Source organism: Phragmites australis, chromosome 23, assembly GCF_958298935.1.
Source record: "Phragmites australis chromosome 23, lpPhrAust1.1, whole genome shotgun sequence".
In the NCBI taxonomy this organism is placed as follows: Eukaryota; Viridiplantae; Streptophyta; class Magnoliopsida; order Poales; family Poaceae; genus Phragmites; species Phragmites australis.
In genome coordinates this window covers 20,623,913-20,639,470 of record NC_084943.1, presented here as the reverse complement: position 1 = coordinate 20,639,470, position 15,558 = coordinate 20,623,913, and the positions used below count along the sequence as shown (strand labels likewise).

The 15,558-nt window shown below is 40.5% G+C and overlaps 1 protein-coding gene across 2 annotated transcripts; it reads left to right on the top strand.

Moving 5' to 3' along the window:
* The first annotated feature begins 9,509 nt into the window (after nt 1-9,509).
* On the top strand, nt 9,510-14,473 carry LOC133906160 (probable galacturonosyltransferase 13). 2 transcript variants are annotated; one of them, XM_062347964.1, is made up of 6 exons: nt 9,510-10,293; nt 11,283-11,341; nt 11,427-11,582; nt 12,081-12,668; nt 13,069-13,371; nt 13,720-14,473. In XM_062347964.1, exons 1-6 carry the CDS (start codon nt 10,083-10,085, stop codon nt 14,008-14,010), a joined length of 1,608 nt encoding a protein of 535 aa, XP_062203948.1. In that variant the 5' UTR covers nt 9,510-10,082; the 3' UTR covers nt 14,011-14,473. The 2 variants fall into 2 exon arrangements, with proteins under 2 accessions (XP_062203948.1, XP_062203950.1); XM_062347966.1 differs by lacking the exon at nt 11,283-11,341 and having other exon boundaries at nt 10,153-10,293.
* Nucleotides 14,474-15,558: the final 1,085 nt, after the last annotated feature.

Below are 15,558 nucleotides of genomic sequence, written 5' to 3'. Positions count from 1 at the left end.
ATCCGACCTTATCTCTAATCCCCTTGTGTCGAGGATTTGTACTCGATTATCGGTAATATGTAGATGAAAATAGGAATACCTGCACATAGTCGTCATAGAGTATGGCAGAGAGACACATAGTTATACAGGTTCAGATCTCTGAGTTGGATAATACTCTATATTTTGTCTTTTCTTGGTTATTCTTATGATCATGATGTACAATTATGTATGTGAATGGATCTAACCTTAAGAACTAGGCAGATTTCTATGTATCTACTACTAAAGATATAGTCGTATAAGGAATGGTTACTGTCGTGGATCTTCAATTCTTCTATCTAACTAGACTCGAGGATGGGGTTCGCGATTTCAGAGATCTGAAGGCACGAGTTGATGAGGCTTGATTGCTCTACTTTTGCTTTGTTTCCTTTTGCTTTCGGTTGCCCTGGACGTACTCCTCTCCTCGCCTTATATAGTGAGGAAACCTAAGGTGTATCCTATTCAGACTCTTCCGGTCGTATCCTACTTGGATCGTTAGACTCTCGAATATCTAGGAATCATTTTCGAATAGAAGATAACTTTCGTATCTAGGATGATCAGCTTCGAAGTATATTGTCTCCAAACCTTACTGCATGGTGGCTACGTCTAAACCTGTACCGAGCAAGATACAAATTATCCTCATATACCTTTTTCAGATATACAATATTTAGGGAATATATTATATTAATTATATATCCTCGTCAAAAACAAATAATCCGAAGTTTCTTCAATGCAAATGGATCAAGAGATCAAATTACAAACTACCTCAATCTCTCAATCTCGACTCTCTAACTAATGATCTTTCGGAAGTGTTCTAAGGCATGAGCAGAGGGGGATTTGGATCTCTCATAAAACCCTAAACTCTGCCTGGTGGTGTGACGGTTGTTCTCCCCCCCCCCCCCCTTGCGACATGGCGGCAGACCACTTTATAGAAGTCATTCTGTTTGATGAGGCAGCGCTTTTGATGAGTGGTACAGTCAAGCGGTACGGTAAGTGGCGATCGCATCACACTCCTCCAAATCTCATGGTATTGATTCAGTCAGTGATTCCAAAATGGAAGTTGTTCCAAATTACGTCTTCTACGCATCTGTACTAAGTTTCGAGATTGACTCCAAATTTCCTACGTTTTACCCAACAAATACTTTTTTCGCATTACATAATTATAATAAAAATAACAAGCAATCAATAGGTTTGAAGATAAAATATGGAAAACATGATACACATTTTGAACTCACCAAAAGCGTTTCGGCCTTTTGTATCATGTGATGTATACAACCATTGTTCATTATCATATTAATTATCTTAACATATAGCTGAAAATTGAAGGGAAATAAAATAACATAAAGACCGCATGAATATGTAATCATCCAACATATCCAACATATTATTAAACCGTCACACATTTTTGACAAAAAAGTCCATGGTCACTATCGCCAAAGCTTGACAAGCCATGCGTATATCCTCTTTCCCGTTCTACTTGTACATCAATATCTAAAATCTTAATCAGTAGATGCCTAAAAAAATACCTACATAAAAAGGTTTTTGTTATAAATATAATATCGTTAACGCTTGCTTGCTGCTATATTTCTATGACCCACGTAGGGAGGAATGACGCATGGGTGAACCGTAATCCATCTATATATGCATATCTTCGAGTAACATTCCGTACGTGCCAGGCCAGGGAGAATTCCCACGCAATAACTTAGCGTTACCATCACCTCACAAGTGTCACGTGTGAATCGTGACATGCCATCTTCCACGTACATCTGATCATGTTAGATTCAAAAATCACAGAGGTAAACTCGTACCCTGGGTCAGCTCTAGGGGGCTCAGCTGAAAAGGAGTCAAATTTAATCGGAATAAAAAAGAAAAGAAAGAGAGGGAGAAGAGTAGTCAATTTTTGTGGGTTACATCATTATTCAAAAGAACCACCTCTATCTCTATGTGTATGTGTTCCTTGGCTGTGGATGCATGGAAACAGAGAGAGAGTGCTCCGTGACTGCCCATCCTCGACTTTTCACATCTCATGCAGTCGTGCAGGTGCACCCAACCACGCCAATGCGTTGAAATTCCATGCAGGTTCAGAACACGCTTCGTGCTGATTCCAATGCCAGCAAATTTTACACTGGCCGGTTTCCGTTAGGACTGCACATGACGTCAGTTTTCTAGCTTCGGAAAATGGTCATATTTTGTATTGTTATCGGGATGAGAACCAATCATTAGCTTGCGTGGTTAATAGGATGGTTGTAGTTTCTTATTCACCATAGATCAAATCTTATATTTATTTCTATTGGTTGATAAATTTTTTTATATGATAAGCGACAACCCGACATAACTGATGTCTTCGTCTATCCCCAATTTTTATAAATGATGTGTGAGGTGTATATATGTCTATATATTATACCGATATTTAAATAATAATAATAATTCGACTAAGGTCGTCGTGCTAAGTACTTACCTAACTGCCCAAGTGAAGATAATTTAGGGTGTGTTTATTTTAGTTTCAGATTGCGGCTTTCAGTTTTTACTATCTGAAACTGAAATAAATATACAATTTTTTATTATAACTTTTTATAATCCGTTTGTTGCATTATAGAAATCTGAGAAACTGTTTTCTCTTAGCTTTTTATAGATTGTGAAAGTCTATTTTACTAAATTATCTATAATTTTTTTAATCTATAATATAAAAGCTTTTCACAATCTAGCTTTTCACGATCTAATTTTTTACAATTCACAATCTACAAGTTATTTTTTAAATCTCTAGTTCAAACAAACAGACCATTATATTTGCTTCTAGTGTGGTTAAGATGAATTTTTCAATGATAAACAACAATTAGACGTACATGTCATCTTTGTCCATCTCCAAGTTTTATAGGCGGTGTGTGAGTAGGGTTTTACTTACTATTTTTGAAACAGTAACCGATCCCGAGTGGTAACCGAAAATGCGTGGTTATCGCGATAACCGCTTGAAATTCGGCTGAAATTCATACAAAATTCATTTACTAAAATTTAAAATTTGGACAAAAAAATTGCCAGATTCTCCGTTCGGTAACCGGTCGATTTTTTCTCGATTTATTAAGTGGTTTTCTCGAATTTTCCGCATTATCGGTAACCGCTCAGTTTTCTCGATTTATCGAGCGATTTTCTCAATTTTCAGTGAAGTTCAACAAAAAAAACCCCCAAAAATTGGCTCTATCTTGTAAAATCAATAACTAATTTATCTGAGCTTCAAATCAAGTGAAACAAATTTTGTTGGTTTCCATGTAACATAATCTACATGATAAAAGTATTTATACTTATAAAAAAGTTGATTTTGTCTGTGAGAAAATGCATTTGTTAAACCAAGTTAAATACATACTTTACTCTTTGCTAATCTAAAAATCATGAAACTAATTTTGTTAGTCTTCTTACATGATCCTATATCTTTTAAAAATACATTAACTCATGAATTAGTTATGGTAACATGCAGGATTGTGTAACTGTGTTGCAACTAGATTAATTCATAACTGACCAATCACACCTCCAAAATTATTGAGACCATTTTTATTAGTTTATTTATACTATGCTTTATGTAGGAAAAATAATGGTAGACATGAAAAAATTAATTACAGTGCTGTTTCTTAACATATTCACTTTATGCTTGTGGACTTTGTAAAAATCATGAAGAAATTAATAAAACTCTAAATGAAGTGAAATCAATTATAAAGATCCTCTGATACGTCATACACAAGGAAAAAATATGTGTTTGCATGTTAAGCTTTTTCTTAACATGAGTTAATAATTGAGCCACACGTTTCAACTTTTTTTTTTCAAACTTTCTCCTTATAGAATATGATGCAAACGATATTATTTTTGAAATTTTTTCACAGAAGATCTAAGACTTGTCTCTAGTTTTGTAAAAAAAAATTTGTTTTTTTTTTTTAATTTAAATTTAGTTACCGTTCGGTTTGAAAACCGAAGTAGAGATTTTCGATCGGTTATCATATATAAATTGAAGGCGAAATAGCCAAATTCGTCCCTCATCTTTCGCTCGAAGCTCAAATTTGTCCCTCAACTTTTAAAGCGGCCAATGTAGTCCCTCAACTTTCGTTTTGAGTTCAATTTTGTCCCTGGTCCAAGGTGGCAGTCCACCTGGCGTGCTGGCCTATGCCTGCTCAGCTGAGGAACGTTAGGGTTGTGATGTTGCATTTTGCACACATATGAAAGGACAATATTGCCCCTCAATGACACAGGCACCTGTTAGGAGTCACCAAGCCCGTTTCTCCGCTCACACACCCACACGCCTTCCACTTTCCGTTTCTTCGCTCGGCTCTGTTGTCGCACAGCCACTAGCACCGGATCCGCTCCCATGGCGAGAGGATCCATGGGCGCCGGATCCAGGCGAGGGAGGGGAAGAGGAACGGCAGGTCACGAGGAATCAGCTTTGAACGGCTTGGAGGTGGAGGTAAGGGGTCAAGTTGATGTAGGGTTTGGGAACCAACTTTTGCCCGAATTTAGCAAATGAGAGATTGGTTGTTGTCAAAATTGGTTCCTTTTTTGAGTAATTTGTTGAATTCTTCTTGGTTTTGATTGATTTTCACAGCTGGATCAATTGCTTGAAGAACACAGGGAGGGCATGGTCGTGAGGACAGGGCTGAGGTGCCGCCATGGCCTCTACCCGGTGCTAGATTGCAGCTGGTCTGATACGGATGTAGGCCGGAGGTTCTTGGCATGCTCCCAGGTCGAGGAGCCATGCGACTTCAAGTACTGGATTGACCAAAAATTTGATGGCAGAGCTAAAAGAGTGATTGAGGAACTTGTGTTTATGAATCAAAACCTGACGGAGCTGTATGTGCATTCAGCTAGGCAGTGGGATGAACTTTTTGTGTCCAGACAGAAGGCAAGGGAAACAATATGTGAATTGAGTGAAACAATTAGAGAACAACGAAGTTGCATTGTCATTTTGTTGTGTTTTACTGCTGTAATAGCTGGTGGCCTGTGGCTGGTGTTGTAATGACTTGTTCTCCAGAATTTTGTTAATGCTACAAGTTGGCCTGTGGCTGGTGTTGTAGATTTCAGGTTGATGTCAAGGAAAAGTGTAATGACTTGTTCTTCAGAATCTTGTTAATGCTATGACTTGTTCTCCAGAAAGGACTTATTGTCCAGAATATTGTTTCAGGCAAGGGAAACATGCTTGTGCTGAATATGACTTCTTCTCCAGAAATGACATGTTCCAATGTTCTCCAGATCTCCAGAAATGAACATATATTTGGCATAACATACACACAACAGGGTCCCCACATTTATCAAAACATAAGCACTAGATGTTCACACAAGCTCATAGGTTCAACATAAAAGTGACAGATCTAAGCAGAACATACACACACACAAGCTCATAGGTTCAACATAAAAGTGGCAGGTCTCATATTTGGCATAACAGAAGCACTAGATGTTCAAACAAGCTCCTAGGTTCAACATAAAAGTTACAGATCACTCTTGGAGAGGTACTACACGATGCTCTTCTCTGAAGGCACTAGTTGATTTCCAGATTTTTTTCTGAGAGGTCCTGCTTTGTCATAACGCTGTTCCACGTCCACTAGAAGGAGATTGGATATTTGCGCTCGCGCGGCCGCCTGTTATATTGATGGTTGCCTTTGCAGTTGAGCCAAGCCGACCAGCAGCACTTGTCTCAATGATAACAGAGGCACTCCCACAAGCGACTGCCTTTGCGGATGCTTGTGCAGTGGACTTAGACCTTCCGAAAGACACCAATCTCCTCTTATGGCCGGACTGGAAAAAAGTTTAAATTACTGCAGTGTAGTGGAATAATGCAACGATATTGGATTGATAAGTAAAATTTATTGACCTGAATGAAGGATGAACCAGTTCGCTCACTGTAGTACAATCCAAAGCCCTCAGGCATTTTGCTATTACTTGATTTAGTATTGGAAGTTGCTGCTGGACGCTTTCCTCTAGATTGCTTGGATTGTGCAGGTTCAATAGCTAGTGGCGTGGTATTTGCCTGACTTCGAGCAACCAATGCTTGTGAACTTTTTTCCTGTGGAGAAGATGCATCATGGGATGCCGATTGTGATGCCGATTGTTCCACCTGCTACACAACAAAAGTTAGTGTTCTATCAAGATAAGAAAACAATTACAGCAATAATAAAAATGAAAAAGAAACTGAAACACATAAACACCATTGAGCATGTCCTTGAGTTGTGACCCTTGCTATTGCAACGTCTACATTTGTTATTACTTCCAATCTTAGATGACTTAGTGCTCGATTTCTTTTGTTCTGAAGGATCCTTCCTTCTATTTTTCTTTGATCGATCTGGCATCTTCTTCACTCTTGGAGGTAAAGGTTTAGGATTTGGAGACACAGGCCATGCTGACTCGTGCTCAACTGGTTTCAGAACATGCTGATATGTCTTTTTGTATTGCTCAATAGAGAAACACATATCTATGTAGCTGTTTGGCTCTTCTGACATCTTGAACAGGGCAGCACAAGCATATTGACAAGGAATACCAGAAACTTGCCAATATCTGCAGGAGCATGTCTTCATTTTCAGATCAACTGTGAACCTCCATTTTTTCTCCCTTATTTCAAAACCAGCATCACCATTCCATAAGACATGACAAAATTGGGTAGCATACCTTATCTTTCTAACCTTTCTTAGAATGTTGGGACATATAGCCATTATCCACCTCTCACTATTGCTCCTATTCTCTTGGATCCTTCTGGTCACCTGGATCCTTATATCTTCTAGCATGGTTATGATAGGTTTGAACCTTGCTTCTATAATCCAGCTATTGAATGATTCACTCATATTGTTATCAATTGATTCACAATTGGATCCAAGCCTGAACCAAGCTCTGCACCAATGGATAGGATCTGTTTTGTTCAAATTCTCCCATCCTACGGGGGTTATGCTAGCTAACTTGTTCTTGTAGTGATTAAACAACATCACATTTGATGCCCTTGCAATTTTCCAAAATCTCTTTTGGTACTCTTGTAGCCTATGTCTTTTCCTCTAGTTGGCATAAATATGTCGTGCACACATCCTATGCTCGGCCATTGGAAATAGCTGGTTAACTACAGATAGTAGGCCCTTCAACAATGAATTAAATGTTAGGAACATCTTAAAATAAAGTACATCTTAATGCACTATTGTGATTCAAAATTACCTTTTGTTGATCTGTTAGGAACACCCACCCTTCACCACCATATGGGATATTTATATCTTTCTGAAGGTGTCCAAGAAACCATGCCCATGAATTTGCATTCTCATATTCCACAACTGCCCATGCTATGGGGTAAATTTGATTATTTGCATCCCTTCCAATAGCTGACAGTAGCTCTCCTTTCATAAGACCCTTCAGGAAGCAACCATCAAGCCCAATCACTCTCCTGCATCCTTCTAAGAATCCCCTTCGACACGCATCCAAGCAAATATAAATTCTTTGAAACACATGATCCTCTTCTTCTGGATCAAGAGCAACATGCACACTGCTACCTGGATTACTTCGCTGCAACTCAAGAGCATAGTCAAACAACCTTGAGTACTCCCCACTCTGAGAATCCAGTACCTTCTTGATAACCTTTGCTTTTGCTCTCTTAACCATTGTGATCGACACATCCACACCCATCTCTTCTTGTACTGTCTCCTTCAATGTTCTAGCCTTCCATGTTGGATTAGCCTTGATAGTACTCTCATACTTATCACATAGTCTATTTGTCGACAACCTTTTATTATTCAAGTCCGGGCAACATGCATGATTTGGATTATATGTTACAATTTGAAACCAATCACTCCTCGAGTTGTATGAAGCATGCAAAACCCAGGGACAACCTTTCCATCTGCAAACAGCCCTGAGCCTCTTTTTGTCATTCTTGACAAACCTGATATTAACCTTCATCTTCAATGTATACCTTTCTATTGCATCCTTCAACTGATCCCTGCCTCTAAAGCACATGTCCACGGCAAAGTGGGGAACCTCGGCCCGACTATCAAAGATTGGAAACCGACACTTCCTTCTCTTGGCACCACCATCACTGTCATCATCATACGATGCCTCCTCATCTGAATCAAAGTATGCAAGGCCATCTCCATTTTCATTACCTTGAGTCATGGTGTTTGGATCCAATGCAATTGGGGTGTCCAATGGAACATCTCCTCTCCTCTTCATTTTTGACATGAATTCTGTGTAATTACTTTTAATCTCCCTTGCTTCATCATCCTCGTCAGTCGTAAAGCCTGTCCTATCACAATCACTATCTGATTCTTCTTCTTGTTCACCTTGCTCATTTTGGTTACCATCTTCTACATTATCACCACTCGAAAGAGCAAGTGGAGCACCATCTTGTTCATTCTGACCATGCAAGAGACCAACTGCAGCATCTAAATCCATGATGTTATCATCTCGAAACAAGTCAAACACGTCTTCATCTCCATATTGTGTCTCTGTTTCATTAGTGCCACCCATGTCCACATCAATTAGTTCAGTGTATATGTCCACGGCGCCGACAGATCCTACCGCATCAACCATATCCAAACATGACTTGTCATCTACAAGCAACCTCATTCCACTATTCAATACAGCACCGGATGGCAACCAATACATCCTAACAGAAGTCTTAAAGGTTGTGTGGTCCATAAGATGGGCTTCAAGCTCTGGGATTGAAATTTTCAGCTTGTCTATGTGTGATACTCCCTCATCCCCATTAAAGTATTGCACTTTTGACCTATCAAGAACAAATTGCCCATTAAAATAAAACTTGACAGCCAATACCTCACAATCTCCCATCCTTTTTAAGCCCTACACGAACCACCCTATGGTCAAATCAAAGCAAAAACACCACAAAAAATCAATCAACAGGTAAAAGCCCCATCCAATTACCTTGTCCTGGTGTCTCACGGTGATTCCAGCTCCTCCCGCCGCCGTCGTTGTCGAACCTCCGCAACGTCGCCTTCCAGCAACTCCCTTCTCGCTCTTCTTCGGTAGCCCAATCTCCCAGATCAGCCACGCACCTCTACAACGCCGCCTTCCAGCAGCTCCTTTCCCCACCCCACGAACCCTACGGAAGGGGTGCAGCCGCCATGGCCAAGAAAACACGAACGAGAACCGGTTGCTTGCAGCCCGTGGAGAAAGAAAGGATGAGGGCAAAAGAGGTACTTCTCAGTAGATGACTTAGCCAAAAACTTTCCTCAGCTGAGCAGGCATAGGCCAGCACGCCAGGTGGACTGCCACCTCGGACCAGGGACAAAATTGAACTCAAAACGAAAGTTGAGGAACTACATTGGCCGCTTTAAAAGTTGAGGGACGAATTTGAGCTTCGAGCGAAAGATGAGGGACGAATTTGGCTATTTCGCCTAAATTGAACATATGTGTGAGAGTGGGCGTATGTCTACAATAATCCGACTAAGGTCATCGTGCTGCGTACTTACCCAACTACCCAGCGAAGATATTTTATTCATCTTCCCGTGACGACCGCTCGGTTCGAGTTTGACCCAACCCAACCAAACCACGCGGGAGTCCGAGTCCGACCCGGCCGACCTGACTCACTCGGGCTCGCTGCCGTGCCGCCCCGCCGTGTTCATCGGGTCAAATCCCTCGTCTCCCTCTCTCCCGTGCCGTGCCTCCTAATCCCCAATCCGCCTCGCTCCGCTCGCCGACGAGAAACCGAGATCAAACCCTCGCATTCCCATTCCTCCCGCGCGATCCACCCCCCCCCCCCCTTCTCGAGTTCTTGCCCGAAGAAGAACTGGGCGAGGAATCTGACCAGGGAGACAACAACCCTGGTTTCTTGATTCGGGCTGGGCGAGCAGCGGAAAGGAAATCGAGGACGCGGCAGGGGGGGGGGGGCGGATTAGGAGGTGAGAAGGCGCGAAGAGCCGATCGATCGTTTCTTGAGGCTGTCGGCTTCTCTCGCGCCAATGCCGGATCCGGCCGGCGGCGCCTCCAGCCCCCTCGGCGCCGGGCTGCGATGCCCCCTCTGAGCCGCCCCGCGGGCCGCCGCGGCTCCCGATGCTTGCAAGATTCTTGGGATTCGAAGAGGGAGCAGCGACCGTGGGCGGCGAGCGAGGATGCAGATCCGGCTGTCGCCGAGCTTGAGGAGCATCACCATCTCCACTAGCCATGGCCTGCTAGACTTGATGAGGCTCAAGGCCGCCGCGCGCCACTTCTCCTACCGCACCATCTTCCACACCGTCCTCATCCTCGCCTTCCTCCTGCCCTTCGTCTTCATACTCACCGCAGTCATGACCCTCGAGGGCTTCAACAAGTGCTCCTCCCTGGGTACGTACGTAGGGGCGTCCGCACGTGCTGCCGCTTCCCTTCTTGAAATGATGTGTGCTGCTATTTGCATTTTCCTGGAATGAAGCGTGCTGCTACTTTCATTCCTGAAATGATGTGATGTAGCACAATGTTAGTTCCAAAAGAGTTTAGATAATGTACTGCTTGCCTAGAGGTGCTCAATGTGCATGCGATAGCATGAATTACGATTGGTCGGTCAATAACAGGAAGGCGGTTGATAAATTTGTCATTTTTAACCTGAATTCTTGTAACGTAGCGCACACATGTAACTAAATTGGCCGTGGCTAGCGTGACTTGCCCATTTGCTGTTGCTAGAATCTAGTGCCTCTTTGGGCAGTTTATTGGTTGCATATGTGCTTAGTTGGCTGATTAATAACTGCCAAAGTGCCAACTTGGTTTGCTCAAGCTTCCAAAAACTGCTTATGTTGGCCTATCTAAATAGAAGGTAACTCGAGAGGACATTTGCCGCTTATGTGGCAGATTAAGTAGTTGCTAAGATCACTTCCGGAACACGTGTGGCTTTTGTTCCTGCTACGTGATGGTCATGATGTATTTCATGGTTCATTGAGAAATTAGGTGCATTTTATTGGCAGAACAACTTAACGTTTTATGCCAGAATGCTATGCCCAAATGAACCATTGGTCTACAAGCTATGTACAGTAGAATTTTGAGATCTATTTGCTAGGGTTAGTAAATCATAATCTACACATTTATAAAGAAGGGCCTCCCTTTGTCATCTATGTCTACTTACTGTCACAGGATCAGTTAAATACTTTAAATCTTGTAAAGAAAGAGGTGTCTATTATTGTTGCTGCACCGTGGCAATATGCAACTCAGCATGGGGTGGGTTTCCATTATTTAGTTTTTGGTGCAACATGCTTTTTACTCAATGCTGAAATTTGCTAAAAAAAATCAATTGTATAATATGTCTGGTCAACCATTCGTTACTAATCACCAGCTGCTATTATCAGATTGTCTGGGAAGGCGATTAGGTCCACGCCTTCTTGGTAGGGGCAACGATGGTTCCATGGTACTAAGTACTAACATGTGCTTTAGTCTTTTATTTCTTTTCATTTTGAGGTTTATTTATTGGACCTATGTATTCTAATATGCAGAGGCTTGTGAGGGATTTGTATGCGATGCTTGACGAAATAAATCCTGAGGAAGTTCCTATCGATTTAAAAGTGCCAGAATCTTTTGATGAATTTATCTGGGATATGAAGAATAATGATTATGATTTAAGGTCATTTGCTTTTAAGTTGAAAGCAACGGTAAGCTAGCTTCTTTATTTCCCCCTTCTTTTAAACACTGAAAGTATTGTACAGCCTCCTTTTTCTGTCCAAGCACTTGAATTTTGGCAGTAATTGAAGCATATCACAAGTATATTTCAAATCTGAAGGTTTACAAGTTAATTGAGTTCCGTCCAATGGCTACAGTTTTAAAGGTGATGTGGCATAATGAGTATGCTGCATTAGGAATCAATTTTAGAGTAAAGAAGGATTACTAGCCTCCATCTAGCTGACTCTAAATCTCAAGTTATTTTATTGCAAATCAGCATGGCTTGGAAAGTAAATACATATCTTGCTTAGATATCGTTAACCTTTTTGGTACTTACACCAACTCACACAATGCTAATGCACTTAGTGCCAGTGGCCACCATCCTCAAGTTTTATTATATCAGCTAGTGTGTCATCTATTCAACTTTCTCTGCTTCCCTTGTGTCAGCAAGTTGCAATTTTTATACTCATTTTCTACACAATGCCATGCAGATGGAGAGCATGGATAAGGAATTGAGATCATCAAGATTATCAGAGCAGTTAAACAAACACTATGCTGCAATTGTTATTCCTAAAGGCCTTTATTGCCTTTCATTGCGTTTAACCGATGAATACTCCTCAAATGCCCTTGCAAGGAAACAACTGCCACCCCCTGAGTTGGTGCCGCACCTTTCCGACAACTCCTATTACCATTTTGTTTTAGCATCAGATAACATCCTTGCAGCCTCAGTTGTTGTCAGATCGACAATTGGATCATCGCTGAAGCCTGAGAGGATAGTCTTCCATGTTATTACTGACAAAAAGACCTATCCTGCCATGCATTCATGGTTTGCTTTGAATTCTCATTACCCTGCTATTGTTGAGGTGAAAGGTGTTCACCAATTTGATTGGTTAACAAAAGAAAATGTTCCCGTTCTTGAAGCTATAGAAACTCAACGCGCTGTCAGAGATCTTTACCATGGAAATCACCTTGCAAGGGCCAGTGCTAGTGACAGTCCAAGGGTTTTTGCAGCCAAGCTGCAGGCAGGAAGTCCAACATATACTTGCGTGCTCAATCATATTCGAATATACTTGCCTGAGGTAGAAGAATTTTCTTCTGACTATACTTACAGTCTTACTTCTTAGTATAGTTTTGTTAGCTCTGGCATATTTGATGAACAAGTAATCATGCATAGTATGTGATGGAAGAATGAGCTGAAACAATAAAAAAAATGCAAAAGAATTGAAAGTATTTTAGTTTCTTACTCTGTGAAACTAGCCACTGTGAACCTATTGTACTTAGCTGATCGTTTTGTGGTTAAGAGGCAATAAATACATTTCCTCCCTTCTTTGAGTTATTTGGACTTCTATCTAACTATAGATGAAAAAAAAATCTATAATGGTGCTGACTTGTTCAAAATGCAGTTATGGTTGTTAACCTACCTCTTTTTTGCTGAAAGTTACGCAATGACGTAATAACACTTGTAATCTGTGAAAGCAGTTGTTCCCAAACCTCAACAAGGTCGTATTTCTTGATGACGACATTGTTGTCCAGCATGACCTGTCATCACTTTGGGATATTGATCTAGCTGGGAAGGTTAATGGTGCTGTTGAGACTTGCAGAGGTGGAGACAGTTGGGTGATGTCTAAGAGGTTCAGGAATTATTTTAACTTTTCTCATCCCCTCATCGTGAATAACTTTGACCCTTCAGAGTGTGCTTGGGCATATGGCATGAATATATTTGATCTGAATGCATGGAGGAAGACAACAATTAAAGATAAGTACCATCATTGGGTCAAGGAGGTAAGCATAGATATTTTTTTGTCGTTTCATAGTAAACAACTGAATATATACAACTATTGGAAGTCTAATATGGCCTTTGAACTTAACTGCCCCTTTCTTGTAGCAAAGTTCTAAAGGACACCAAATAAAAAAAAATCCATACATGTCTGCTGATTTGCTTAAAAGATTGGGAGATTTTCATGTGATTGCTTGAAAATCATATGATGTTACTTTGTAGCGAGCGATGCTGAATTCCATTTTATCAGCATTACTTTCCAGTTTAGTGATTGTTGAAGCTTTCCGTAATCTATATTTTTACATTTGAAAGTACAGGTTGATGAGCTTCCACTCTTACTCTTTTGCATGCAGAATCTGAAGTCAAACTTCACACTTTGGAGGCTTGGCACATTACCACCAGGCCTTATAGCATTTAAAGGCCATGTTCATCCAATTGATCCATCGTGGCATCTGTTAGGCTTGGGTTATCAAGAAAAGACAGATATCAGTAGTGTTCGACAAGCAGCAGTTATACATTATAACGGACAGAGTAAACCATGGCTGGAGATTGGTTTTAAACATCTGCAACCATTTTGGACAAGACATGTGAACTACTCGAATGAATTCATAAGAAATTGCCATATAATGGAACCTCAGTTGTAGATTGGTGTGACAAAAATAAATAAAGGCATATATTAAGTGAAATTAAATTCATTATTTTGGAGACAAATATCAGAGTTTGTGAAGGGTAACCGGGGAATGCTCTCTGCTCAGCAATCCCACAGGTACATGTGCTGATGGAAATATTTAATGGGCAGAAAGGAAATGTTTTTTCCCATTTACTATAGGATCCCTTTTTAATTTATTCCATTTGTATCATAGCTCATGAAATTACAATATTGTTTAGGATGGTTCTTTTGTATTTGATGGAGCAGTATAAGTTGCCTGATTTGGCAGAATTGATGGTAGCCCCATCACTCTTGTAATTGATGAAGAGTATACACAGTTCACCATGTGAAAAGCATGGGAATTTTGATTTTTGCAAAGCAAACCCTGTACACTTGCTCCTTATTTTTGTAATGTCTGTTTGTGATCATCTCAAAAGATTACTTATCTCTTTGTATCATTGAACTGTCTATCTGGACTCTCAGTTGCTGTATGCATTCATTTGGTTATATATTGTTTACAGAAGAAACAACTTCAACTAATTTTGGTCAGTGGCCGGTGGGGAGATCAATGCAGCTCTAAACACACACAAAAAGAGACTCACATCTGCAAATTGTAACGCACAATTTTCTCTGGAATTTGATTTAAGATCAGGCGAAAGCTGAAGATTTGTTCCCTTTTTTTTTCTCTCCCTGGAGATGTTGATGTATTGAACATCGAGGAATTACACGTGAATTTGTATGTTCGTATGGACCTTATATACAGGTTGAGGAGAGTTATATTTGATGAAAAGAAGAGTGTTTAGTAGATTATATCTATCTGAACATGCTAAATTGAGTTATATTTGTTGAAAAGCAGAATATGAGACTATATGAGCGAATATAAGAGTTGACTGTAATTGATTGCCCGTATGAAAATAATTTTGTGACACTAACAAATCTGTCTATATGAGCAAATACAAGAGCCTATATCCGATGGGCTAAGCTGCAGAGGAAAGCTCTTGAACCAAGCTGCAAACGGATATTACATTCACCAAGTTAGACTAGAACAGAACATGCAAGCAACCAAACGCTCATCTCTCTACGATTATATGCATATGTTGAACCAGCATCCATCTGTATGGGCAATCAATCACATCCAACGCTCATCTCTCTTAGATTATACGCATCTATCGAGCCAGCATCTATATGTATGAGTAACCAATCACACCCTATTTAAAGAACGTAGATGGTCCAATTGGAGCATAGATCAAATAACTAAAACACAAATCTTTACAATGTACGTATTCTTAACAGCTCTATCGTAACAGAAAACCTCATGATATTCTATCTATAGTTGATAATTGTGGACAACCAATCGCACCCAACGCTCCTATATGAAGAACCATCGAGCTAGAAGTTGAGCATCTATCGACAAAAGTTGAGCATCTGTCAAACCAACATCCATCTGTGCGGGCAACCAATCACACCCAAAGCTTATCTCTCTAAAATTATACACATCTATCGAGCCAATATCCATATATGTGGACAACCAATCACAGTCTAT